This window comes from Felis catus, chromosome A2 (genome assembly GCF_018350175.1).
Source record: "Felis catus isolate Fca126 chromosome A2, F.catus_Fca126_mat1.0, whole genome shotgun sequence".
Lineage (NCBI taxonomy): Eukaryota > Metazoa > Chordata > Mammalia > Carnivora > Felidae > Felis > Felis catus.
In genome coordinates, this window is record NC_058369.1 from 58594575 (window position 1) to 58622301 (window position 27727).

The window sequence follows — 27727 nt, forward strand, 5'->3', positions numbered from 1 at the left end:
GCTGCGGGTGGGGGCAATGAAGACCAGCGCCACCTGCTGCCTGCGTGACCTTGGCCACCCTGTGGACATTTTACAGATGGGGCAACTGAGGCTCAGAGAGCCCTGTTTCCCGAGGTCTTATGAACAGAAAGTCTGTTTCAGCTACTCCAAAAGCCCTCAGGCCGAATTCTTCAAGCACCAAAACAGCTCCAGGATTGTAGGAGGCCACATTTGGTGTTCTAGTAAGTTATTTTGACTGAGGGAAGCAAAGATACCGAGATGTTCCAGATACAAAGAACGACAACTGTAAATATATAAGAGAGCACGGCGCAGCGGGGATCTCTAGGCATTTCTGTAGTTTCGGTTAAACAGCTTGCGATGCCCAGGAAAGGAGAATCCCTCAGCTGCTCCTGGGTGGTGGTGGATTGAACCAAACTGGAGACCGTTGCTGCTGTCCTCTCTCCAGTTACAGGCAGCTGGCTCAAGCTAGGGCAGGTCCCTTGGTGAGCGCGGCAGTGAGGAAGCATCTCTGGATGGATCGCAGTGTAGGTGCAGGAGGGGTGATGAGGACTGGAAATATGCCAGAGATACTTAGAAGAGAGAATCTATCGGCATTGGGTATTGAGGACAGGCAAAAGGGAGGCATCCCGGATGACACCAGGATTCTGGCTTAGGAGACTACGTGGATGATGGCACCACCTCTGAGATGGGGAGCTCAGAGGGAAGACAAATTTGGGGGCAAATTTCTGGCTGTGTTGAACATGGGCCCTGAGCGGAGATTTCCAGGAGGTCATCCAATGCTCGGGTCTGGACCTGGAGAGGGAGTTTGGGCCTCAGCTGTAGATTGTCTTGAGAGTGGTTGGACAATCCAAAGAGTGAGCGCAGTGAGAAGACCCAGGCCTGGGACCTGGGAAACACTGACAGTTAGGAGGCACCAACAAAGGACTCTGGGCAGGAGATGGGATGCTGGGAGCTGCTGGGGAAAAGCCAGAGAAGAGATGGTGGATGGGACTGTATTAGTTATCTATCGCCTCATAGCAAATTATCCTGGAATCCAGCAGCTTAAAGCAATGACCGTGGCTAGGGGTCTGGGATCTGGCTGTGGCTTAGCTGGGTGTCTCTGCCTCAAGATCTCTCACAGTGCTGCTGTCAAGGTGCTGGCGGGGGCCTCAGTCTCCTCAGAAAGGCTCAGCTTGGAAAGGATGCACCTCCAAGCTGCCTCATGTTGCAGGAATCAGTTCCTCCCAGACTGTTGGATGAGGACTCGATTTCACACTGGCTGTTGGAGGGGGTCCTCTTACTTCCCTGCCATGTGGGCCTCCCCACAGGACATCTCACAACATGGCAGCTGGCTTTGCTCACAGCAAGTGAACTAGAGGGTGCGAGAGGCCATATGAGACATCTGATAAGGAGCCAGCTCATTTCCGATCAAGCTTAGCCTTTTTCCTTTGTCAGCTGGTCACGAGGGACCTCTTGAATAGGTCATAGGTGTGAATGAGGGAGAGGCGCTGGTGTGACAGGGGTAGATGATATGGAGCTACAACATATCACTTATAATCTGCTGGGCCCACATGAATTTACCACTTAGCGAGCCTGATAGAACCCAGTTCATTAGGGGCAGCTCTGGCTTTATGGGCCCTGATGTCCCCTAGTTCTCTCCACCAGGGTCCAGTAACCTAGCGGAATTGCTTTTGGAATGTATATATAATTTTCTGCTGTAGGTGGCCTGGCATTGCTCTAGAACCCTAGGGGTGTACATGATGGATTTCCCACTAGGGCTTGCCATAAACCTCACACAGCATCTTTATTCACCATCTATGCCTCTAATATTATAGGGTCTGTGAGCCCTGTGGTCCATGGGACAGCTCTTTCCTTTTATGTCATCCAGACATGTATGGGTCAGCGCAGAATTCTCAGGTGTAGAATATACTGCCTCCAGATCCCAAAGAGTGAGTTTTTGCATTGTGTTTCCCTCCCTGCAATGGGGTATTCAAGATGCAGTCGTTTGTCCTTTACTTTGGAAGGGATGTTCTGGTATGCCCCAGACCACTAAACTCCACTGATGTGGCAAGCCCCCACATCTTCCCGGGGTTTATCTTCCACCCGATTCGGAAACACATATGTTTCATCGAGGTCTTCATTTACTTGTTACTTCTCGTTCAGCCAGCCAGATTAGTAGGATGTCATTGCAATGTTCTGTCAAATGTCCAGATGGCCAGGGCCCTTCGGACCGCATGACAAAGGTGGGAGAGTGACCACTGGCCTGGGGCAAGACCATAAATGTGAATGGCTGTCCTTCCCTGTGAATGTCAATGGTTCCTGATATGAGTGGTCAAATAGAAGGCCAGCCTCTGGGTCCCTGAGGCCGTGCTGATCCACGCTAGCAAGGACACCAGCACAGAAGCTGTAATTGGGGCTACTACTTGGTTGAGTTTGTAGCAATCCACCAGCATTTTCTGTATTTTTTAAAGATCAGACTGATGAATTAAATAGGGATACGATGGGGTCCACAACTCCAGATGCTTTAGGTCTCTATGGGTAGCACTAATCTCTGCATTTCCCCTGCCATGTGATATTGGTTTTTTGTTTTTTGGTTTTTTTGTTGTTGTTGTTGTTTGTTTGTTTGTTTTTACTTATTATCTTGGCTAAGCTAGGTGGGTAGGAGGCAAGTTTCAGGGGCTTTCACTTGACCTTCACCTCTGAGAAAACTCTCCTCACACAGACCAAGGAACCAACATGGGCATTCTGCCAACTACTGAGTACATATATCCCAGAGATCTTTTCAGCCTTCCTGGCTGCTCCTTTGGCCTCGACAGTTATATGACAATTGTACAGACTTTTCTTCTGACAGCAGAGCAGTCATGTTGTTTCTGTTGTTTTGAGATTTCCATTGCTTTCAGGGATCCCTGTTCTGTAGCAGCCATGGCCTAGAGAGGATGACCACCCCTGAGCCCAGTGTAGGACAAGGAATAGAATTTGGGAGTCTGATCTTTGTTTGTTAAACTACCACTTCTTGAACTTCGCTAATGCTCCACTCTGTCCTGTATGTAGGGGATACCACAGTGAATAAGATCCTGATTCTGCCCTGAAGAGGAGGGCACGAAATAGATACCCTCGGAAATCCTGCAGAAACCTACACACAAGGCCCCAAACCCAGGGTATAGAATGCAGAATTGTGCATTGCAGTGATAATAGCAAACTGCCTGCCCCGGAAGTCTGTACTGTCTTAAAAAAACACACACACATAAAGATAAAGATGGAGGGTAGTCTTTTAGCCTGGTCACAGATACTCCATTTCTTCTTCCTGGAACATGGTAGGAGGGAAGTTTTCCTGCCCCCTGGAGGTGAGGAGTGGCCTAGGACTTGTTTTTAGCTAATTAAACGTGAGCAGTGATGAAGTTCTTTTCTTAGCTTCCTGGCAACTCTAGGAATGGACTGTGACTCCCCGTAGCCCATTCAGGAAGGCAGGCATCAGCTTGGGCACAGCCCCTCCTGGCCAATACAGAAACTGTGCACACTGACCACAGTCCAAGCTGGGAAAGTCCCAGACAAACCGAATCCCAAATGGTCACGAGGTGGTGACTTCCCAACCTTCTACTGTTTTAGAAGAACGGGGTCCATCTCATTCCAGCCCAACTGTGAAGTGACCGTCTTATCACTGGGTGTGTGTCCTGAGGTTACCGTGATGAGTGGGTGTCTACAACTTGCACCAGGCACCGAGTCAGCCTCAGGATATTGCAAAGAAAGTGACAAACATGGTTTTGTCCTCATGACATTGACATTCTAGTGGAGGGTGGCTGATGAACTAGGAAGCAAGTAAATGAATATAATCATGTTCGAGAGATGGTGCTTGGAGGGAAATAAAGGGGCATTATGTGAGAGACTGCACAGCTACTTTAGCTAGGGTGTCAAGGAGGTCATGTGACAAGGAGCCAGCCAGACAGGACAGATGCAGAGAGTGGGAGGCAGGGACAAGTTTGGTATATTTAAGGAAGAGAAACAGAAAGCACCGTGGCTTGAACACGCTGAATGAGGAGGGGTTAGGTGGGAAACGGTGACTCAGACGCAGGAGGGGCCAAACCACGCAGGGCCAGCAGAGGAGAGGCAGGAGTGAACACGGCAAAGATAGGGCAATCAGGGAAGGCTTCCCAGAGGAGATTGCCTGAAGACCTGTTGAAGTCAGAGATGAGAGGAGGGGCAGTTCAAACCCCGGGCGTCTTGACTTCCTAGTTGTATGGCTCTGGACAAGTTATTTAATGTCTCTAAGCCGCAGGTTCCTCCTCTGAATAGGCGGCTAATAATAACCGCCCTGCAAGGTTGTTGTGAAAATTAGTGCCTGAAACCCGATTGGTGCTCAATAATGCCAGAGCGCTTTGATGGTGGACGTAGGGGCAGCGTGGCATGCTGTGGAAACGCGTCGTTCCGGGAGAGGGGGAGGGGCTGTCCCTACCCTTCCTTCCCCAGCCAGGTGACCAAAGGTCACCAGGCAAGACTGCCGCTGAGGGGCGCCCGAGGCTGCAGCACGCGAGGGGGAGGTCCACGGAGGCTCCTCCCTGGACGGTCCGGCCGCGTCCGGGCCCCAGAGGAGGAGCACTGGCTGGAGCGAGCGGGTCTGTTGACAGCTGCTGACAGCTGGGGCAGGAGCAGGGGCCAAAGGGGGGCAGCGTCCTCAGTTCTCGGGTCCGCGATCCTGGCAGCCTTCAGGGTGAGATACGTAGCAGCTTCCCTACCCCGAAGCTGCTTCCCTCCCCCGCAATGCCCTCTTGCTGTCTCTTTAAGAGGTCAGCGGGTCGCCCCGCCTCTTAGGGATCTGATTGGCTTCTTCCGCGGCTTGCGCCTTCTTTTTGATGTAACTCCATTTCTATAGGCTTCTGGGGGCTGGGGGCGGGCCTGAAGGCTATAAGTAGGGGCTGTGGCTGTTTTTGCAGTTTTGGCTGAACGAAAAGGACGCGCCTGCCATCTGGTCGCCGCTGCCGGGAAGGGCTGCGTGGTGTCCTGGGGGCCGGTGCGCCCGGCGCGCTGACCGCGTTTCCCCTTTTCCGCTGATTCCCCATTTCCGCGGAGCCGGCTGCCCCCGGCTCTTGCGCGACGTTCCCTGGCCTTGCTGCCTGCCAGGGGCGCTGGAGGCCGGAGTCCCGGGGCCTGGCCGGATCTGCGCACCCTGCGGTGGTGGATGAGCGGCCCGGGCGGCGGGGGCTGAGCACGGCCCGGGACCCTCAGGTAAGGAGAGGATCCTCTCCCCTTTCCCGCCACACCTGGACGGGGAGCCCCATCGCGGCGCGTCCGGAAGCCCTGCCGCGGGGCTGGGTGCCCCCCTCCCTCTGCCGCGCCTGGGACCGGCGCTCCAGGGACGCCTCCCGGCCTCCGCCGCACCTACAGTCCCTCTCTGTCAGGGAGCTCCCAGAGCCCGGGTGCCCATAGTGACTCCCCGCGACAGCTGCGGGAGAGCGGGGAGCTGATTGGGACCCCCACCCCCATCCCCACAGCTGGACCTGGGGCCCACCTGTCGCCGTTCCTTCCTTTCGGAATGACCCCTTCCCGCTCACGGCACACTCTCAGAGGACCCCCTTGGGGAAGTTTCAGAGGGCCAGGGGCCCCTGGGTGAGGACTCACGGGAAGATGGGGCGGCTGAGCCCTCTGCGAGGGGGAATGAGGACACACAGGGCTGCACAGGCCCGGGGCTGGCCATCGAACAGGGCTGGTGGACCCTGGGGCTTGAGGCTGTGTAGGAGGAGATCTAGGCCAAATGGCCCCGCATCTGGGCCTGTGTCCCCACCTACAAACAGCGTGACAGGACCTGCTTCCACAGCAGGAGGTGTTGCTTATAAGGCCGGGGCTGCTGTTGCATCAAGGACCGTCTGGGAGGCTCAGAGACCGCTTCCACCGGATGGGGGGGGGGGAGCGATTTTGCCTTCTGCCTCTGTAGTGGGGATGAGGCTGTGGGGTCCTCCCAGCGATCCTTCTCCAGCTCCCCAGAAGGGCTTGGCCGCACTCTGCTGGAGATTCATCTGTCCACATTGTAACATTTTGGTGAGAACTTAATTCTGTGCCAGGCGCTATTCTAGGGGATTGGGTCATGAGCGCGCCTGGGATGGGCAGCCAGTAAACACATAAACACGCAGCTGGGGCCACTTCAAATGAAGTGCTGTAAAGAAAACACAGGGCGGGCCAGTCGTGAGAGATGGTTAAGGAGCACCCAGAGGAAGTGGGCCAAGTGAGGAGATGATGCAGGAGAGGAGCAAGCACCAAGGCCCTGAGGTAGGAGGACGCTTAACAGCTTGGAGAACAAGGTGGAAGCCAGGGGCTAGAGAATGGAAGGGAATGAGGCAGAGCAGAAGGCAGGGGTCAGATCAGATTGGGCTTTGACAGATGAGGGAAGGGGCCCAGGGCTTCCCATCCTCCCAGGGGCTCCTGCCTGGGCTGCTGGCAGTGTGTCTCAGACAGTGTCCACCTCCCCACCCCCAAGGATGAAAGATAAGGGGTTGGCGTCTGTCCTCTGGAGCCTTCTCATTTTGTTTTGGTTCTAGGGTTTAGAAGCTCAGCAGTCTGCTAGAGGTCAGAAGCCCCGAGGGGCGTGACAGCAACTATGAGGCATAGCCTCTCTCTTACGCTCGGGGCTCTCTGTCTTCCCTAGAGTTTTCCATCCAGCCCTGGTCAATCCCAATGCACAGATGGGAAAGCTGAGGCCCAGAGAAGGGAAAATCCCATCCAGGGGCTCATAGCAGGTCTGGCACTGCATGACTGGAGCCAGCCTGGCATCCTGCCCCATAGGCTGGCCACAGAGGAAGGGACGGAACTGGAGACCCAAGTGGTGAGTGGGAAGATGGCCTCTAGAATGTTAACAAGGTCAGGAAAGTCCCTCCCAGGTGGAAGACAAGTCTGTCCCAGTTTCCCTGGGCCTGAGAGGCTTGGGGTTGCCTTAGGCTACTCAAGCATCCCAGAAAGTCCTCTGAGAATTCCCCTCTCTAGTCTGGGCTCCACCCCTACTGCCCCCTGCCCTCAGCCGGCCTTTCCACCGTCTCCTGTCCCGCTGTCCCCCATTTCCTGAGCCTGCAGTCCCCTTCCTTGTCTGTCACCACCAAGACTTCTGCCTCTGAGGCCAGGAGCTTACCCACGGTAGGTGGAGGAGAATGTAGAGCCAGTGACTCACCCCTCTGTGCCTCTCCTTTCCCCCCTGTACAATGGGTACAAAGTAGTTCCTTCTCATTTAGGGGCTGCTGTGTTAGTTCAGTGTGTCACCACACGTAAAGTCCTCTGTCTCCAGGTAGTGTGCGTGGTTGTTTCATTTTTTATCATTGCCTCAGTTGATTTGTAAGCTTTGACCCATAGTGGCAATTCTAGTGTGGCCAACAGCCTCATGACCCAGCTGTGGTTCTCTGACCAGCAGCGCCGCAGGGGTTAGCGTTGAGGACTGTCAGCCGGGCCCCGGGCCTGCGGATCAGAACCTGCCTGTGCACAGTGCTCAGGTCTGAGAAGCACAGCTCTAGATGAAGCCTTTCATCTACAGGTGGAGAGATCAATGCCTGGAGAGGGGCCCTTGGCAAGTTGCCACTTGAGGGCCTGGGCACTGGAGACAGATTACGTCGCAGGCGGCTCGCTGGCCCTGAGCTTTGTACGGTGGGGGTAACAGAAGTACTTCCCTTGTAGGGCTGGGAGGGCTCAGCGAGTGTTGTGTGCTGTCGTAGCAGAGTCAGCAGGGCCACTGGTGGGGAGCAGTGGATGTTGTTCTCCCTCATCACCCCACAGCCAGCAGTGCTTGCAAAGGGGCCCTTGGACTTGGAACCAGATCCTTCTTTCCTCTACACCCCAAGCCCTCCTCTGGGGGTGGAGGGGGTGGAAAGCAACAATTACCTTTATGTTACCTTTTGTAGACCTTTGCTTCTCTGTCCTTGTCTGATCCTCAGCACCTTTGTCGGGTAAGTGTTATTGTCCCTGTGACGCTCAGAGAGGAGAAACGACTCACGCAGGGTCACGGAGCAAGTATGCGGCAGGGCCAGAAGTGCAACCCGGATCTGCCCAACTCCATAACGTGTGTTAGCCGGAAGTTTTTCAGTAGTACAGGAGAGAAATCAGACTCCACCAGACCTAAGCAGAGAAAGGAATTTGTGGGATTTAAAACTCAAAAGAAACTCCAGGGGTAGGATGAACTTCAGGTGTGGTCAGATCCAGGGGCTCGCATGAGGTTGTTCTGTCTCCGGGATGTATTTCCATCTGTCTCTCGGCTCTATATTCCTCGAAGTTGGCTTTATTCTCGGGTGGGTATCCATGTGCAGGGTCAAAGTGGGACAGCCCTGGGGTACTGCTTTTAGCAGAAAGCCCATCTGTTCCGAACAACTATAGCAAAAGTCTCAAGGCTGATTCTCATTGGTCGGGGCAGGGGAGCATCCCGACTGGCCGGGCTTAGATCCCATGCATGTTCCTTGGAGCTGTGGTACAGTCTGCTGTACCCAAACTTCATGGGCAGAGACTGGGGAAGGTGAGGCTCCCCCTTGGGAAAATGGGGTGCTGGACAGGCAAAACCAAGTGACACTTCCCCCTTCAGACTCTCTATCCGGCCCTCCTGCTCCTTGGCCCTGTTCATCCCCACTGGGGACTAGGATCCCCATCCCTTCACAAGGAACTCTCAGCTTCCCGGCGGCTGCTGGGAGCTTGGCCTGCTCTCCCAGGCCTGCCCCTCCTGGGGCTGCTTGACACTCTGTCCTAGGCCAGAGCTGGTATCAGGCTGCTGGGACCAGAAGTTTGCTCCACAGGGAGTGGTGAGTGGGGCGGAGGGGGCTGCAGAATCTCTCTCCTTCAACTCCGGTCACTTAAAAGTCATCATCTCAGGTCACAAGAAGTCTTGAGGGGGCCGGCACACCCCCTGCCAGCAGTAACCTCCCCGTGTTCAGCACGGCTGCAGTTCAGACGTCATACCCTCAACAGCCACATGCAGGTGTAGACAAGGGGCTTTCCTCCTTCAAAGTATTGGGTGCTCAGGAAGGAAAATGTTTCTTGGGAGACTTCCCCCGTGTGGCATCACGTGCCCTGGCCTGAACTGGCCACCAACAAGGAGAACACCCTTCTTGACTTTGACCAGAGCCTCCCTTCGGGGCACTGTTGGCAAAGGTGAGGACGATTATCCATTTGGTGGACCGTCCCCCATGTTGCGGGACATTGGCAGCCTTGGCCCCTGTCTATAAAAACATCATAGCACCCGGCCCCCGCAGTCCCTGTGTCAAACTGGAGCACCCCTGCACACGGCCCAAGTGCCTGGTCCTGTTCCACACTGCCCCGACCCCAAAGCCACTGGCCAATAGTAATTAGTTCAGCTTGTGGCCCGGGAGAGGGGTCCCTGCCTGTTCAGCAGGGCATCATGGAGGGGACCTGGACGAGAACAGCACTTTGTCAGCTAGGGACAAGGGAGCAGTGTTTGGTGGGGCCACATTAACAGCACTGGCCTTGCCATTGCAAAATATCCAGTGGCTGAGGCCAGAAGGCACCACATCCTTCCTGTCTTCCCTCGTTCCCTCTGTGTGTCCATGGGGAGGTCAGGTCGGCCAGCCCTCCCGAAGGTATCCCAAATTCCTCCACCCCACCCCCACTGCAGCCACGCCCTCCCGCCTGCACTGGTACAGGGGCTTCACTCTGCCCCCGCTCCAGTCCGTTTTCCACGGCAGCCTGGGTGGAAAGGGGATCCCGTCCCCTGCCTTCGTGACACACTTCTCATTGCATTTAGAATGAAATCGCATTGCATGTGGTCATGTGGCCCCCAGCGACCTGGCCCTGCCAGCCTTTCTGATCACCTCCAGCCACACTGGCCTGCTTTTTGCCCTTTGAACAGGCCAAGCCTGTTTGTATCTCACGGCGTTTCCATTCATTGTTCTCTCGCAGATATGCTCTTTGTCCAGATTTTTCCAAGTCTGCCTGCTTCTCGATTAGTTAGATCTAGTGCAGAAGGCACTGGGTTGTCTGACGACCCAGTCCAAAGCAGCACCTCTTTATATTCATTGGGATTCTGCCTTAGCTGTTGAAACAAAGGTCGAGACAACAAGATAGAAGATTACTCCTGCATGTCGCGTGACAGTCTGCGTGCAAGCCGTCCAGGATATGCATGGAGGCCTATTGGGTGTGGGACCCAGATGCTTTTTCTTACTGCTGTCTCCTCAAGCCATGGCTTCCGTCTCGTGGTGTAATATGGCTGCTGTTGCTCCTGCCACCACATCCCTATTCCAGGCAGTGGGAAAGGAGAAGTGCATGGCCTGAAATTGACAAACTCATTAAATTAGCTGTTCATTTACAATTGGATAAAAGTTGATCGAGGGGCCATAGCCAGTGGCAAGGGAAGCTTAGAAAATAGCCATTGTTCTGGGCAGCCTTGTGTGAGCTATGGGCTCCAGTGCTAAAGGGAAGGGTGGATGCTGGGGACCCTGGTAGTCTCCTCTACTGTGTTACCCGTTGTTCCATTCCACTCCTCTGTTTTCTTCTCTGAGCCTTTATCTCTAGGAGACGTTTGCTTCGTAACGCAGGTTTCATGCTGGCTGGCTGCCTCCCCTCCTAGAACAAAGGGGAAGTGTGGCCCAACACCCAGATTCCTCCCTGGCTCGCGGTAGGTGCTGCTGCTGCGGGCGGAAAATGCACGAAGAACACACCCTTTCTTTGGACCTACTGTGTGTCGGGCATATGTTTGCCCTGTTGGTTTGGCCTCGAGTTGCCAATGGGGATGTGATCCACAGGCAGCGAGTGGCCTGTTGGAGAGAGGGATGGAGGAGGATGGTCTCAGCCCACCTGCCTCAGTCTCCTCTCCCTTTCAGCCAGAGGCAGTGCTCCCGTGTCATGGCCTGGATAGGTAGCAGGGATGTCCCTGTATCCCCTCCAGCCCTCGCCTTTGGCCCGTCGTTCAGGGGCCACCGATCCTTGCTAACAGGGCGCTGAGCGTCCTGGGCTGCCCCTGGCTGAGTGTGAGATCTGCACTCTCGGGGTGTAAACAGAACGCGTCTTTCTAATTTTTTAAAACTTACTGACGTGTAACCCGTGCAGAAAAGCACACAGATCCTAGATGCGACTCAGTGGATTCTGACAGGGCGAACACGCCTGTGTACCCGCCCCCCCCAGCCGCCCCCAGATCAAGCGCCGGAAGCTGGTGTTCCTCCCCCCACCACTACGCCCTCCGTCCTCCACAAAGGTGACCCTCGCCTAGATCTTTGCACGGGGTCAGGCAGCAGCATATCCACTCTCGTGGCTGGCTCTGCTCAGCACCGTATCTGTGACGCCCTTTCATGTTACTGCTGGTAACAGTAGTTTCTCTTTCTGTTCTGCTGCTTACACCGACGCCGCCATAGACGTGTGCCCGCTGCTGATGGTGGGCATTTGGGCTGTTGCTAGCCTGGGGCTACTGTAAATGTACCCAGAAGTGGAGACGCCAGGCCATCAGGCCCTGTGCGTTCAAGTATTCGCTTTCATGCTGGCATCCGTTACGTCCTGGTGCCCGGGCCACACACACCTCGCTCACATGCCCTGGGCCCCCTGAGCTCCCTGAGGAAACCCCTGCTGCCAACAGTGTGGGCCCAGCCCCTCTGCTCCTGTCCCTGAGAGCCCAGTCACCTGGGAGCCTGCTTTGTCCAGGGCAGTTCCCAGGGTTCCCGGCCACCGGCTGGACTCTTTTCTTTTCTTCTTCTTTTTTTTTTAATGTTTGTTTTTACCTATTTATTCATTTTTGAGGGAGAAAGAGAGAGAGCACGAGCAGGGGAGGGGAAAAGAGAGAGGGAGCCAGAGGATCCAAAGTGGGCTCTGCGCTGACAGCAGCGAGCCCGATGCAGGGCTCAAACTCAAGAACCATGAAATTATGACCTGAGCTGCAGTCGGACCTCAACCGACAGAGCCACCCAGACACCTCCAGGCTGGGGTCTTAAGCTGTCGTTGGGAGCCGCTTGTCTGCGGGCCCACCTGCCGACTCTACAGCAGCCCCCCCCACCCTTCCTGCCTTTGCAGACACAGCGCCCTCTGCAGGACATCTCCTTCCCTCCCTTCTCCACTTGGACACCTGTGCAGCTTCCAGGCACAGTGCACGTCCCCCCAGATTTGCATCTGCCTTTCCAGGGTGGCAGCAGAGGCTGATGAGGGCCGTGGGCCACCTGAGGTGTGCCTGATGCCCCACTCTGGCGTCTGGTGGCCGTGTGATTGCCTCGAAGTCGGCTCTGCATCTGCGTGCAGGCAGGAAGTGCAGCTCGCGGACTCTGGGGACTGCACGTGTGTGGGTCGTAGGAGGCGCCTGGCACCACTTAGCCTCCCGGGGTGGATGCCGTCGGTCATTACCGCGTTGCAAGGGCAGGACGAAGCAGGCACAGAGGGGCCAAGAACTCTGGCTCCTAGCCCCTCTGTTCTCTGTCCCCGGGGCCCCCGGGACTGGGGGGATGAACTGAGGTCGTGCAGAGTAGCTTGCGCTGCTGTGCCAGGCTCACGGTAAGGCTCCATCAGTGGGGTGGCATTTACTGTTGGGGTCACCGGGCCCCTGTCTGGGGGTTGCGCTGTGGCACGCGCAGCCACAGCCTGCCCTCCCCCTGCTGGGTGGGGGAGCTGTCCGCAGGCCCACTGTAGGCGGCCCTCTTGGGTTCCACTGGGAACCTGAGACCAGAGACCCCGGGCCACGCAGCTCCTGCACTGCTCACGCTGGGGCTCTCGCTCCCGCAGGGCCAGCTGCTGGCGGGATGGACGCCCTGGAGGAGGTGTTTCGGGCCAACGGGAGCACAGCCCCGCCCCCGCCCGTGGCGCCCAACATCAGCGTGCCACATCGCTGTCTGCTGCTGCTCTATGAGGATATTGGCACCTCCAGGTGAGGCAGCCGTGGCCCTGCTGGGCCGACTGGCTGTGTGTGAGTGGGTTTCCCCCGTGTGTGCGGGGGGGTGTGCATGTGCATGACGGGCTGCGGAGGGGGATGGGTGAGACAGAGCCTTGCCAGTCAGCTGGCTTCTCTGCCCGTCTGCTAGGGTCCGGTATTGGGACGTCTTGCTGCTCGTCCCCAATGTGCTTTTCTTCATCTTCCTGCTTTGGAAGCTTCCGTTCGCTCGGGCCAAGATCCGCGTCACCTCCAGCCCCATTTTTATCACCTTCTATATCCTGGTGAGTTCAGTCCAACTCCAACTGGCATAAGTGCAAAAGGGAATTCTCAACTGCCTCTGTAATGAAAGCCAGCTTCAGATGAGGCTGGATCCAGAGGATTAACGGATGTCATCAGGACTCTGTTTCTCTGCATCTCTGCCCTCCTCTGGCCTTATCTCAGATGATCTCTCCCTGCCTGGTGTCAGAGATAGCCAAGAGCAGCTGTGAGCTAACATCCTGCCTCCCTGCCAATGCCAGCGGAAGAGGACTTCTTTACTGGCGGTGCGAGTATGGACCTGAAATTCCCTCTGACCGGCCCACCTTGGGTCCTTGTTTGTCCCCGAGCCAATCACTGTGACTAGCAGGGAAAGGGGCACTTTGGCGCTGGGGTGTGGGGTCAACTCAGCCAGACTATGTGGACTGAAGAGGGTGGTGGTCCCTGAAAGAAAAGTGGGGAATCATTAGTAGAGGGAAGGGGAATAGATACTGGCTGGGGGGGGAAATGCCCACGGCCCCCCCCATCTGTCCGTCTGTCCATCCAGCCATCCACACACTCTTTGAGACCTCTTTGGAACCTCTTCCTGCCTGTTGGGCAAACCTGAATTCTCCTCAGTCAGTGCTCTTGGTGTGGGCCTCCTCGGGAGAGGTAGCAGGGCTGTGGTTGAGAAGGTGGGCCCCAGGTGTGGCTTCCAGGTGAGGGTTCCAGGTGCGGGGCCATCCAGCTGCATCCTTCAGAGCTCAGGCCTGACTGGCTGGAATCCTCCCCTCTCTCTGCCTCTTAGCTACCAATGCCCGAGAGCTGAATGGCTCTCTGGTCCCCCTCTTTGTGGCCTGGCTCAGAGCTTCCCAGGCAGGGGAGTTGTCAGCGGGCAGGCAGGGTCAGGGGAGGCTGTGTGGAACCCTGGAGGCTGTTGGTGGAGGCCCCAGGGGTCGCTGGCTGACTGGAGCCCCCTCCTCTGTGAGGCAGTGGTGGGCGTTGAAGCCTGCTCTCTTCTGTCTTCCGCTGCCTCTCTGACTCATTACAGAGATGAGTATTTATTCCACAGATAAAGCATTTATTTAAAGCATCACTTACCGATGCCCTCTCTGGGGGAGCAGGCAGGGAGAAGTGATCCAAGGCCAATGCCCAGGAACACGACGCAGGGACAGGGGACTCAGCACTGCCCTCTTATTCCTGGGGGCTCTGTTCTAGAAAGCTCAGGAGACAGCGGTGAGGGTTGACTCAGGCTATCTCCGGACCCCAGCTGTGCTGAATGACCTTGGACTGGTAGCTTGGCCTCTCTGTGCCTCAGTGCCCTCCTTCTCACGTCACGTGCACTGGGTCTGCTTTACCCCGGGGCGCTCCTGTGATCTTGGGGTCAGCCTCCCCAGGAGGCTGACACGGTTTTTGTGGCACAGAGGACAGACTGTTGTGTGTGTCTGGATTCTTCTTTTTCTTACATTTGTTTATTTTGAGAGAGAGAGAGCACACGCATGGCAGGAAGTGAGGAGGGGCAGAGAGAAAGGGAGAGAGAGTCCCAAGCAGGCTCCTCGCTGTCAGCACAGAGCCAGGCTTGGGACTCAAACCCACAAACCGCGAGATCATGACCTGAGCTAACACCATGATTGTGACGCTTAACTGACGGGGCCACTCAGGCGGCCCTGTACCTGGACTCTCCTGTTTGTATGTATCCCGGAAAACCTAAGTTAAATTCATAGAAGCTGGAGGGAACATACTGACTGAGAAACTGACAAGTCCCAGGGCTTCAGGCATGGCTAGATTCAGGGGCTCGGCAATGCCGTGGGGGCACAGTCTCTGTCTCCCTGTCAGCTTGGGTCTCTCTGATGGCCTTGCCTCTAGCAGTCTCGCCCTCCTGGAGCCAGGCAGCCCGGCAACTCCAGGCTGGCGCGCTCTTCAGCTTCCTTTCGTAGTGGCTGCACCTGCTGTCCTGGGTGTGCCTTTCACTAGACTCCCTTGGGATCCCCCGCCATCCCCAAATCAGGGAATGCCATAGGCTGAATGCCCAGCCCTGTACTACAGGCCAGCCCCTGAAGCCAGGCATGGTGGGGTCAGCCCCCCGAACCACGCGAGCAGCAAGGAGAGGGAGGAGGCTGTTGCCAGAAGAAGCGAGTGGACACCGGGGTGACAAAATCCAGGCACTTTTGCACCACCTGCCGGTGCAGTAGCCCTCCCCAGGGTCTTTGATGTCTCTTCCCTGCACCCTCCCATCCCCCGTGTCTTGGAAATAAAACCGCTAATGTGACAGTGCTAGCGCCCGACGTGCACCTCGCCTTCACTGGGTGCCACGCATGCTTCTGCTACATGTACTTACCCATTTGCCCCTGCCAGCCATCAAATGCAGTGCGTGCTAGTTTTACCCCATTTCATAGATAAGGAAACTGAGGCACGGAGGTGCACTTCCTGGCCCGAGGTCACAGAGGCAGGAGGCAGCGGGGACCCACCATGTCACCCCTAAGAATGTCACCATTCTCAGGCTGCCAGTGTAGCCAGGAAACTGAGGCCGGAGAGGGAACTGTCACCAGCAGCGGAGGATCTCGCCACCCCCCTACATCCCACCCCCGACTCTTCGCGTAGGATCCTTCTGTTCTCGAAGAATCAGAGGCTCCTGCAGAGGCGGGATGTGGGTTTGCAGTCCCGCTGTTCCCAGAGGCCTCGTTCCCTGACCCCTTAATGGCATCCCCGCTCTTGCCCACCAGGTGTTCGTAGTGGCGCTGGTGGGCATCGCCCGGGCCGTGGTGTCCATGACGGTCAGCACCTCGGACGCTGCCACCGTTGCTGATAAGGTGGGGCCGGGCCTGCTGACAAGGGTGGGAGGATGTTGGGCACTGGGGAGAGGGGTGACTGGGCCCCCCAGGCTGACAGTCTGCCCACTCTGTGTCCAGATCCTGTGGGAGATTACCCGCTTCTTCCTGTTGGCCATCGAGCTGAGTGTGGTCATCCTGGGCCTTGCCTTTGGTGCGTGTGCGGCTGGGGCCAGTGCTCTCCCTGTCCCTCCCTAGCGGGCACCGACCCCACCACGGCCACCTGGCTGGCTCCCCCTGACCGACCAGCATGTTTCTTCCAGGTCACCTGGAGAGCAAGTCAAGTATCAAGCGGGTGCTGGCCATCACCACGGTGCTGTCCCTGGCCTACTCTGTCACCCAGGTAAGAGGGGAGGTGGGGCAGGTGCAGCTATGAGGGCTCCCTGGAGGAGGCCAGGGGTCACTGAGGGCCGCACATCCACTGCTTCCTGATTCTGGGTCAGGGTTTGAATGTTTATCAGGTGCAGCGTTCTCAAACTTTAAATGCGCCCCAGGAATTACTTGGGGTGCTTGTTAACAAGGCAGGTTTTACCCCCCCCCCCATTCTAATCCAATAGGTTGGGGTGGGGGCAGGGAGGAGGCCCAGAACTTGCTGTTTTAAGAAGCAGCCCGGGTAGGGAAAATACGGGTTTGCAGACCACCCTGAGAGCTGTCCATCTAGAGACTCCTTCGTTAGATCTGGTGGGGGCTGCCTCTTGCCCAGTTCTGTCCCCTGCCCCATGGCTGGGCCTATTCTGGGTGGTGGAGTGAGGCGGGCAGGGGGCAGGGCGAGGCCAGAGAGCAGTCTGGAGTGGGGATCTCTGATGGCCAGGCTGGGGAGCTGGGCTTGGGGTGGTGGAGAGATCCGGGTGCTTTGTACGAGGGAGCTCCCAGGGAGGGGGCTTTCCAGGTGGGCAGGAGACCGAGACCCTCCCCCGCCTGCCCCTGCAGGGGACACTGGAGATCCTGTACCCTGATGCCCACCTGTCGGCTGAGGACTTCAACATCTATGGGCATGGGGGCCGCCAGTTCTGGCTGGTCAGCTCCTGCTTCTTCTTCCTGGTGAGGCCGAGGGTGCCCTCCCCCCTTCTGGGCACCTTGGGGGTGGCCCCAAGGAGCCTCAGAGCATGAGACTGGATGCCTTGGTACTGGTGTCCCCAGCATCCTTCTCAGCCCTGCTCTGTCACCACAGGTCTACACTCTGGTGGTCGTGCTCCCCAAGACCCCGCTGAAGGAGCGCATCTCCCTGCCTTGTAAGCAGCTGGTGGGTGGCTCTGGGATAGGGCTGGGTCCCTGGGGGGTGGGGCGTTGCCTCTTTTCCCGGAGAGCCGTGGGTGCCAGGGAGGGAGTCCTCCTGGGGGCCCAGAGGGGTCTCCGGTGACACGCTGGGAATGAAGGGTGGAGGCAAGAGCAGGACCTCACGGTCCCCAACCCCCCAGCACGGAGGAGCTTCTACGTGTATGCGGGCATCCTGGCGCTGCTCAACCTGCTGCAGGGGCTGGGAAGCGCGCTGCTCTGCGCCGACATCATCGAGGGGCTCTGGTAGGTGGGGCGGGGTTCAGGGTGTCTACTGGCCCGGCTGTGGGGGCGGTGGGCAGGGGGAGGCCAAGCCGAGGCCCCACCCAGAGGAGGCCCCTCCCTGACCCGCTCCTCCTGCCCCCCCCCCCAGCTGTGTAGATGCCACCACATTTCTCTACTTCAGCTTCTTTGCGCCCCTCATCTACGTGGCCTTCCTCCGGGGCTTCTTTGGGTGAGTCTTCCCACCGGGGGGGGGGGGGGTTGGGGGGTGGGTGGGGGGGTGTGGGCAAGGGGTGTGGGCCCCGAGGGGTAGGCGGTGGCCTGCCTGCTCGCCACCCAGTCTCTCGTGGTTAGAGGGCCGTGAGCTCCGCCTCGTGGCTGCCGGCGGAACTGCGCCTCCAGCTTCGTGCGCCTGCGCATCCGCAGCTGCGGGGTCCTGAGCGTCCCTCGGCCCGGCGCAGGCTCGGATACCAGGAAGGCGATGCTGATGAAGGGTGTATGTATATTCCCTCACGTGCTTACACGCACTTATATACATTCGCACATTATATATGTATACACGTTACACGTTATATATACAACACACAGACATACACACTTTCCCCGCAGGAGAGTGGCTCTGCGCTGTTCTACACTTGCTGCTTTTCATTCTACGGTAGATTAGCTAATTCGTTTAGCAAGCATTCACTGAATACCTACTCCGTGTCCCGCACCACTGCAGCCGCCAGACACCGCAGGGGACAAAGGAGACACAAGTCACCATGCTCCCGGATTCAAGCTGGGAATGGCTGGGGAGAGGAGCAGGCCTGGGGGAAGCCGGCCTGTAGTGCAGCGTAGGGTGGGTGCACTTTGGTGCACGTGGCAGGGAGACAGGATGCTAAGGACAGTGGGATGGAGGCTTGGACCCTGGGCCTCTATTGTGGCAGGAGTGCTGGCGTTTTGCCCCCCACCCCCACCTGCCACCGCACCCTCCCCCACCTGCTGGGTTTGAGGAGATGGGGGCATCAGAGGTGGGGTGAGAGGGCCTGGATTGGACCCCAGCCCAACCCTGATCCGTGTGGGACCTTGCACGTGTATTTATTTCCCTGGCCTCAGGCTCCTTTTTGCAAATCGGGTGCAGTGCTTCCCCATCAGTGTTATCTCGATGCTGGAGGGACCGGGTAAATGCAAAGTGAGAGGTCATAAAGCTGCAAGGGTGGAGGTCACAGCTGGTGTTTGCGGAGCACCTCGGGGCCGGAATTTACCTCCATTTACCCTCTTGAGCTCAGAGTTGTACAGAAACAGGCGCAGAAGTCCTTGTCCAAGCTCACATACGGGCTGAGTTTTAAAACAAGTCCCATTGGACTCCAGAGTCCAAGCCTTGGGGACCTCCCAGGGTGGCGGTTAGGCAGCCATTCGTGCGTCTCATTCCCTGGCCAAAGGCCTTATTGCCCAGAAAAGGAAGCCTTTCTTGACCCTCCGGTGGAGCTTCCCTGTCTCTCTGTCCTCCCCACCAGCTCGGAGCCCAAGATCCTCTTCTCCTACAAATGCCAAGTGGACGAGACTGAGGAACCAGACGTGCACCTGCCCCAGCCTTACGCGGTGGCCCGGCGAGAGGGACCGGAGGCGGCAGGGGCCGCGAGTACACAGTTCGACTCGGCCGGAGGGGTGGCCTACCTGGACGACATCGCCTCCATGCCCTGCCACACTGGCAGCATCAACAGCACAGACAGTGAGCGCTGGAAGGCCATCAACGCCTGAGTGTGGCCACCCTGGCAGGAAGGCCTGCTGGGGCCTGCAGAGGGCAGACTGGAGAGGAGGCCAGGGCGCGCAAAGCCCCTGGTGGGGAGGGACGAGGTCGCAGGACCTTCTGTGGGCGGCAGCCCCGTGCGGGCCCTGTCCTGCCTTCTGCGTTGCCTGTGGCCACCTCTGCTCTCGCTGGGGGCCGCCTCCCCCTTCCACCTGCCCTCACCCGGCTCAGCGACATGGCCCTGACTCTGATCTCCCAGGGCCTGCTGAGGGCGTCTCCTTTCTCCAAAGCCTGCGCACCCGGGACCGGTCTGGCCTTCCTCGTCCCTTCCAAAGTCCCCTCCCCGTGGCACTTTGGCCTCTTCGGAGCCCACTCTGGCAGGTGGGCTGAAGTGTGGATATTTTCTTGATCTATTTTTTAATAAAAAACAAAAGGAGCAGAAGGCGTAGCTGTGGAGGTTCTGCCGGAGCGCCGGGGCCGGGGCGAGAACCCGCGACGTACAGAGGTCCTGGCAGGCCCTGTGTCCCCAGCCCTGGGAGGCTCTGGGCCCCTTCGTTTGCTCAGCCAAGGAACACTGGCCAGTGCACAGGCTGGCTGCTGGGGACATGGAGGGAAATCGGATCCCAGGGCTCCCTGCCCCAGGCCCCTTTTTGAGCAGAGGAGACGCACGTGAAAAGAGAATCATGGTTCTGTGAGCTGTTGTCTCCCTACCCTGTTGGGGAGCCCGGGGTTTGGGATGAGCCCTGCGGGCCCCATCCTTTCTCTGCTCCTTCTGCTCCGCCATCTTGGACAGGCCCAGCTCCCGTTCGGCATCTGGAAAATGGGGATTAGAAGGCCTGTCTTTGAGGGGCTCTTGTAAGGGTTAGGAAACAGTAGGCGTGCACGGCTGGCAGATGGTTATGGGGCAGTAGTGACAACTGGATTGTTTTTAGCCCCTAGAACAGTGCTTGCCCCGTAACAGGTGCTCCGAAGGTAGGAGGGCAGGGAGTTGATGGGATACGCTGAAAAGGGGCCAGAATAAAGCAACCTGTGAATAAGAGAGAGGTGCCGGTGTCCGTGTTGCTGCCATTGTACCGAAGTCTGTCCCTGAGACTTTGGGCAGCCGGAGAAAAAGGGAGTTGCCAGTTACGCGATCCCCTGTGCCAGAGAGGAGGAGGAGGGCTCAGTGGGACCACAGGGGTGCTGAGGGTCAGGCCTGGCCCCGCCTGCACTGCCAGCCCTCTTTCGTGGGAGAACAGCAAGGGCCCTGGCGGGGGGGCCCATGAGGCATGCTCACCGGGATCCGGGGCCCAGAGGGCCGTCCGTGGGCCCGGACACTGGCAAGCGCAAAGGCACAGCCAGGGAGGGGACCGTTGGGGCTCCAAAGAGGTTGCTTCTCGCAGCTTTCCTAGAAGCCGGTTGGGGGCGGGGGAAGGAGGCCTGCAGCGCCTCCCAGGCAGGGCAAGCATTGGGGGCCGGGCGGGACCGGACAGTCCAGCCCAGAGCTGCATTCAGTGTCTGCAGCCTGGGACGCCTGTGCTGAGATACCAGACTCACAGCCGGGGTTTGCTCAGTGTGGTGACGGACCAAATGGCTGTGTCAACAGGGAGGCACCAACAGAAGAGAAGAGGCTAGAAGCCTACCGCTTTTTTTGTTCTGATCTTAAAGTTTGTGTTTTAATAGGTAATAGACGTACATGCCAAAACACACACACGCACACACGCACTCAAAAAACGAGGTGCAGGGAGGTGTATGATGAAGTTTGACTCTCCTCCCTACCTTGACTTTCAGGTTCCCTGTCCCCTTCCCCCCCCGAAGCACCACTGAGGCCAGGGGCTTCATTGCCTTCCAGAGGCCCCCGTGTGTGTTCATTACCCCTGTTCTGGGAACGTAGACGTTCTGTAGATTTTTTCCTCACTGACATCTGATCTTGGGATCATCCCATGTCAGATGCGAGAGCTGCTTCCCTCCGGCAGCTGCATACATTATGGATATATAGCAATTTATTTAACCAGTCCCCTTGGGATGGACTTTTGTTCCTGATCTATTTTTGCAACAACAGACAGCACAGTGGCAAAAATCCTTATAAATACGCTTTTGGTAACTCATGCAAGTGGAATTACTGGAGCACACGGTCTTAATTAGTTTTAATTAGTCTTACAGTCTTCTGGCAGAGACTAATAGCCGTCCTCCAATATATGTCCTCCTTTTCTTCCATTGTTTTTTAAAAAAATTTTTGTTTAATGTTTATTTATTTCTGAGACAGAAAGACAGAGCGTGAGTGGGGGAGGGGCAGAGAGAGAGGGAGACACAGAATCCGAAGCAGGCTCCAGGCTCTGAGCTCCGAGCTGTCAGCACAGAGCCTGACGCGGGGCTCAAACTCACAAACCATGAGATCATGACCAGAGCCGAAGTCAGATGCTCAACCGACTGAGCCACCCAGGCGCCCCTCCTTTTCTTCCCTTGTAATGGAATCCCTGGTTTTTTTAAAAGCTGGATACACAGCTTCCTGGAATAAGACTACATTTTCCAGCCATCCTTGCAGGTGGGTGTGGCCATGTGACTACGTTCTGGCCAATGGGATGCAAGCATGCACCCAACTTCCTTAGAGAACAGGCTCTGTTCCTTCCTGCTAACTGGGATGTGGTTGCAGTGGCTGGTATTGTAGCAGCCATCTTGAATCACAGAGTATCTTGGGAACGGAAGCCTCTCACGGAAGTGCAACAAGATAGAAAGGAGCCCATGTCCTGACACTGGTGCATCCATGGTGGCCTTGGACTTCCTTCCTTTTCAGAAAAAAAAATTTTTAATGTTTATATATTTTTAAGAGAGAGAGAGAGAGAGGGGCGCCTGGGTGGCTCAGTCGGTTGAGCGTCCGACTTCGGCTCAGGTCACGATCTCGCGGTTCGGGAGTTCGAGCCCCGCATCGGGCTCTGGGCTGATGGCTCAGAGCCTGGAGCCTGCTTCAGATTCTGTGTCTCCCTCTCTCTCTGCCCCTCCCCCGTTCATGCTCTGTCTCTCTCTGTCTCAAAAATAAATAAAACGTTAAAATTTTTTTTAAATAAAAAAAAAAAGAGAGAGAGAGAGAGAGAGAGACAGGGAACACATGGGGGGAGGAACAGAGAGAGAGGAAGACACAGAATCTGAAGCAGGCTCCGGTCTCTGAGCTGTCAGCACAGAGGACAACGCGGGCTCGAACCCATGGACTGTGAGATCATGACCTGAGCTGAAGTCAGAAAGAAGCTTAGCCGACTGAGCCAGCCGGTGCCCCTTATGATGGCTTTTTGAATATGAGGGAGAAAAAAATGTCTACTTTGTTTAAACCGCTTTGGATTTTTCTCTTACAGTTCAACCTAATCTGAACCAGCACACTCTTCAAGGAGGCTGTACGAGTTTTAACTCCTACCAGTGCAGCCTCATTGACACTGTGCGCCATTCAAATTTTTAATCTTCCCGAAAAGACTTGCTTGCTCCTGTTCTTCTAGGAGCACTTTCCAGATGGCAACAAACACCACGCTGAAGAGTGGCCAGAATGTGGGGAATTCTGGAAGCCTTGTTATGGCGATGGAATTAACCCTATGTGGCCCAAGTTCCAGTCCTACCTCCCTGCTGCCTCTGCTCATGAGGTATGGACCTTGGGCGAGTCGCGTCTTCTCTCTGACCTTCAATTTCCTCATAGGGACTCAGGGTATCTGATGACTGGTTGCTATCTAATCTTCCCTTCCTTAGTAACCACACCCTGGTGTTTCGTGGTTCAGTGAAGCAGGCAGGTGTAAGGTGACATTCCTTGACCCTTTGTAGTCACTCACGTGACTAAGTTTTGGTCAGTGGATGTTAGCAGAAGTATGAGACTTTCTTTAACACAGACTGCTTAATGGGCGTTGACTCAGCTAGGAGGTGTGCTCTTTTGTCCCCCTGCTTCCTACAATGCTGATGTGATGACCGACTCTCTGGCAGCCATCTTGGATGGTGAGGTAGGTGACTTTGGGAAGCTATGCCTTGGGACTTCTCAAATAGACAGAACAACAAGTCCTGTCCCCAGTGATGGTGGTGCTGTACCAGCACTGGACTGCTGCCAACAGCAGCAGGAGAGAAAGAAACTATCTTGTATACAGGGAGAGAAAGAGAAAGAAACTATCTTGTATACAGAAGCTTGGTCCTAATGACAATATGTGAGGATCAAAATAGCCCCCCTCCCACCACCAACAGGTCACTCGCAGGAAATAGGATAATATTTTGAGATAGTAATTGTGTCTTTTCCTTCTTGAGTTTCGCTTTCTTTTCCCTTTCATGTCAGGGGGAGTTGGGTCTTGTCCTTCCTTACCCAGGGAAGCCCACAGATGGTGGCTGCCCTCCTGACTTTGTCCCAAATGCCTTGGGTTACTGAAGGCAGCAGGTGGGGATTCCCTTGGGAGTCAGGTCTATGTGTCCCTGAGCGTTGAGGACCAGGCATGGGGGAGGCCGGGCTCCAGATAAGATGGCGCCCTTGTGAGCCTCGGGAGGAAGACTTTGGGCACAGCGGTCTCCAAGCCCAAGTGATACAGACACTGCAGAGCTCTGAGCTCAGCAGGTCCCTACCGCCAAGAGCACTGGAGGCCTTAGTGGTAACGGCTGGGAACACGAGACCAGTGGTGTAGTGGCCTGCCAGGTACTGCAGGCCAGGTGGCTAACATGACAGACATTTCCTTCTCACGGTTCTGGAGGCTGGAAGTCTGGGATCAAGGTGCCAGCAGACTTGGCTTCTCCTGAGGCCCTTCTCCGTGGTGTGTTCGCTGTGTCCGCAGATGGCCTTTCCTCTGTGCAGGCGCGCCCCTGATGTCTCTCTGTGTGCCCAAATTTCCTCTTCTTATGAGGACACCTGTCAGATGGATTAGGGCCCGCCCGAATGGCTTTGTTTTAACTTAATCGGCTCTTAAAGGCCTTGTCTCCAAATACAGTCACATTCTCAGGTGCTGGGTGTTAGGGCTTCACTGTGTGACTTTTGGGGGGGGGAGACACAATTCAGCCCATAATAAATGGCACGAAATCTTCTCTTCCCCTGACATCCTGACACTGTACCAGAGCTAGGAAACTTTTTTTTTTAATTTTTTTTTAATGTTTATTTATTTTTGAGACAGAGAGAGCGCACGCATGAACGGGGGAGGGGCAGAGAGAGAGGGAGACACAGAATCGGAAGCAGGCTCCAGGCTCCGAGCCATCAGCCCAGAGCCTGACACGGGGTTCGAACTCACGAACCGTGAGATCGTGACCTGAGCTGAAGTCGGACGCTCAACCGACTGAGCCACCCAGGCGCCCCCAGAGCTAGGAAACTTGACCTGGTCCAGGGACCAGGCAGAAAGCCCCCAAGAACAACAGAGGTGACATCTTCCACCAGCTCAGCAGAATCAGACCAACTAGGAAATTAAGGAGCCTTCTAGAAAGTCACTTGTATGTTTGTGGCCTGGGATTCACCGCACCGGTGTAAGGGGGGTTCGCTTGAGGATCGCCCACACATTCTGCTTCTCTTCCTTCCGGACACACATAGAGGATCATTGTACTTCCCTGCCCCCTTTGGGGAGAGGGGTAATGCCGCGGGACTTACTTTGATCGGAGGTGCCACGTGTCGTTTCTGGGTAGAAGCATTTAACTGCTAGTACATTACTCTGTCCTCCGCAGTAATGGTGGGAACGTATGTCCAGATAGACCCCGTGTCAACCTGAGTCCCTGAGGGACCTTGTGACAAGAGTTCCTCTGCTAGACTGCACTGGCTATTTAGCCAGAATGAGAAAGAAGCCTTGTCCTTTAAGCTGCTAAGATCAGGGGCCACGTGTTAACGCAGCAGGTCCTAGCACATCGTGACCGATACAAGGGCGAAATGAGATAGACCGCTCGGTTCCTAATGGTGCTCAGTTCACTCGATGTTCAGCAAATAGGGGGAGCAAGGTCTGGGCTGGGGACAACTAACAGCCTGGGGGGGGGGTCACAGGGTCACCCCTTATCTTCTGTGTGGCGTGGGCCTCCCTTTCACATCTTGTGCCGCTTTCCGGAAGCTTCACGCCAAAGTTATCCTCACCCATTCATGGCTTTCCTTCCTTGGAGATGCCTGGGCCAGGCTCATAGCCCAAGCGCCCCGGCCTTCCTCCTCCCTTGAGGTTCTAGCAGCTCCTCCTCTGCTCTGGGACAGGACCTACGCGGTCCTGCTGGGGAGCTAGGGAGCCATGGTGACACTGGCTTGGCTCTGAGATGGGGCCGTGAAGTCGAGGAAACACTGGCATCCGGGGTTACGGTTTATGAACGCGTCTCCAGGACCCTGCACTGAGCTTCCTTCTGGAATGCTGATGTAGGAAGCGCCGTCCCCTCCCCTGACGAGCTGTCACTGCTGTGCTGCCCACCGTGTGGGCCCACGCCCTGAGCCCGGGAGGGACAAGCACACTTCTCTCTTAAGATGAGGGGAGCGGCCCCTCCGAGAGCAGACAGCCAGCTTCCTGAGTCCCTCTCCAGCGATGCTCAGTGGCCTGCACTTGCTACCTGACATGTGCAGTGCCATGTGACGGAGCCTGTCAGCCCGTGGTCTGCTCAGAGAGAACCACTCCCCGCCCCCCCCCCCCCCGCCCCTGCCTCTCCCCAGAGACCCGTGTCTCTACCCTTCCGCCTCCCCGGGGCAGGTGAACACGACAGAGCCCAGCCAGCCCAGAGGAGCGCCTGCTAAACTTGGTAAAGGGACGCTGCAGCCAGCAGCCTCAGTCTCAGGATGGGGACTGGGGAGGAGTGAGGAGTCAGAGCTGCTACAGCTTGGTCCTAAGCCCCAGGGAGCAGATTGGAGCTGAGTGGCCATCCGGCTCTTCTCCCAACCTTGTCGCAGGACCGCGCTGGAGACCGGACCCCTACTCCCCAGAGCTACAAACCCCGAGTGAGACCAGAAGGGTGTGGGTCCGAGCACCTTGCGTCCCCGGGATGCATGTATGGGCTCTGCCTCCAGACTCTGCAGGGGCAAAGGCAAGGCTGCTCTGGATTCTGGGGGCTTGCTGTCTCTCAGAGAGCTGGTCTCATCTTCAGCCACGGGGCCTCCGCAGCAGGTAATTCTGCTAAGGTCCTGATACGTACCCTGCAAGGCAGATTTTCTGCCATCACCCCCACCTTACAGATGAGGACACTGGGGCTCCGAGAGAGGCAGCTATGGTCTCAGGGGAGGCGGAGCTGGGAGGTAGGCCCGGGGGGAAAGCGGGTGGCCACACTCCCGCCACACCCTCCCCTCTGCTGCGACAGGCGGGAAGGGGTGCTGACGGGCAGGTGTTCCATCGGAGAGGAAGTCAGGCCCCTGGCAGGCCCGTGTACTAGAGTGGAAGCTGTGTGATGTCGGCTGATTGTCCTGGGGCATAATGACAGTCGTTTGTCATCCAGGGGCCTGTGACAACTATCGATGTTCAGACCACATTCCGAACACTCCACGTGGGCAACAGAGGCCCACATGGTTACGATGCCCACTTTGCAGATGGGGAAGCCGAGGGAAGGAGAGGTCACGTGGCCAAACACAAGGCAGGGCGGGATTTGACTGCAGGGATCCAACCTCTGTGCTCCACTGCCAAGACTCACAGACACAGCAACAGAGAAGGGGCTCTGAGCCTTGCCGCTGGGGCCACTGGACCCAGGTGAGGAAGCTGCAGTCACTCCATGGTCTAGGGGTGCAGAGAAGTCCCCACAGGATTGCCCTGGAGGGGAGAGACAGCCCCCTGGGATGCTTATGGCAGAGCTGGGTCCAGGATGCACACCGCTTGGGCATCAAGGAGACAACCCCGTTCCTCGACCCAGGTCTGACGTGTGATGTGGCAGGACCCCTTGCTCCCCATGCCTCCATTTCCTCGCCTGTGACGTGGCACTGATCGCTCCCCACCCCCACCCTGTGCCGGGCCTGGCACCGAGCAGCCTCTCTGTCTAGGGGGCTGTCCGCCCTCTGTTTCTAAGCAGGACCTTCCTCGGGGGGGGACGGGCCTGCTTGCGGGGAGCGGCCCGTGTAATTGGCCCTGTGGATCAGGAGGCGGCTGCTGGCCATCCGAGCGTGGCCAGCGTTTTATTTCTCATATTGTTTGGGGATGGTGACTCAGCTGAACGCATCCAGCAAATCAAGACCCAATCACCCGCTGTGAAGAATGTTTAAAGCCAGGCTCCAGTCAAGATCTCGTTAGGAGCTCAGGAGACTCTGGGACGCAAAATCAGTGCCGCTTGGCTGGGGCTGAATAGCATTCTGGGGAAGATGAGTCTGATTCGAGGTGGAAAATTGGAGAGCCACCCCAAGGAGACAGCCTTCCCGGTGGGCCAGGGTCCGCCTGGGCCGTGGGGCCGGCCTGGTGCACACCCTCATGGTGTGGGCCTGCCCCCCGTGGTTGGTCCTGAATCCCCTGACTCCCAGACTGGTGTGGGGGTGACAGTGCTCTCGTGCAGTCATGGAAGCAGCCCCTGTGAAGGTGGCCTTCCGGAAGGTTCCGATTCCTCCCTCTTGTGCACATTTCAAATATGGACTCCGGTCATCCTCGTAAACAGGTGGCCCATAGACACATGCGATGTTTTCAAAAATTGTTTTAATTAGTTGTCAGAACATAAATATTAGATATCACACACACTTCCAGATTTTCAGTTTCTCAAAAAAAAAAAAATTTCACGAGATGCAGCGATCCCAGATTGGGCCATTCC

General features: G+C 56.7%; 1 protein-coding gene across 4 annotated transcripts; it reads left to right on the plus strand.

The window, feature by feature from the left end:
* The first annotated feature begins 3 nt into the window (after window positions 1–3).
* On the plus strand, window positions 4–19523 carry TPRA1 (transmembrane protein adipocyte associated 1). Of its 4 annotated transcripts, XM_011280249.4 has the most exons (12): window positions 4526–4684; window positions 4908–5199; window positions 12646–12787; window positions 12942–13074; window positions 15751–15837; window positions 15937–16009; window positions 16119–16198; window positions 16786–16896; window positions 17027–17087; window positions 17274–17376; window positions 17504–17584; window positions 18849–19523. In XM_011280249.4, exons 3-12 carry the CDS (start codon window positions 12663–12665, stop codon window positions 19090–19092), a joined length of 1098 nt encoding a protein of 365 aa, XP_011278551.1. In that variant the 5' UTR covers window positions 4526–4684; window positions 4908–5199; window positions 12646–12662; the 3' UTR covers window positions 19093–19523. The 4 variants fall into 4 exon arrangements, 3 of the variants coding, with proteins under 3 accessions (XP_044907979.1, XP_011278552.1, XP_011278551.1); XR_006594018.1 differs by lacking the exons at window positions 4526–4684; window positions 4908–5199 and adding an exon at window positions 4–221 and having other exon boundaries at window positions 17027–17098; window positions 18849–18917; XM_045052044.1 differs by lacking the exons at window positions 4526–4684; window positions 4908–5199 and adding an exon at window positions 24–221.
* The last annotated feature ends 8204 nt before the right edge of the window (window positions 19524–27727 follow it).

Bases quoted from the DNA above. Each gene is read 5' to 3' on its own strand.
- TPRA1 (XM_045052044.1), top strand. From the start codon at position 77: ATGGGGCAACTGAGGCTCAGAGAGCCCTGTTTCCCGAGGTCTTATGAA. The intron at 16,199-16,785 runs GTAAGAGGGGAG...CTGCCCCTGCAG, and splicing joins TGGCCTACTCTGTCACCCAG to GGGACACTGGAGATCCTGTA. The intron at 17,088-17,273 runs GTAAGCAGCTGG...CCAACCCCCCAG, and splicing joins GGAGCGCATCTCCCTGCCTT to CACGGAGGAGCTTCTACGTG.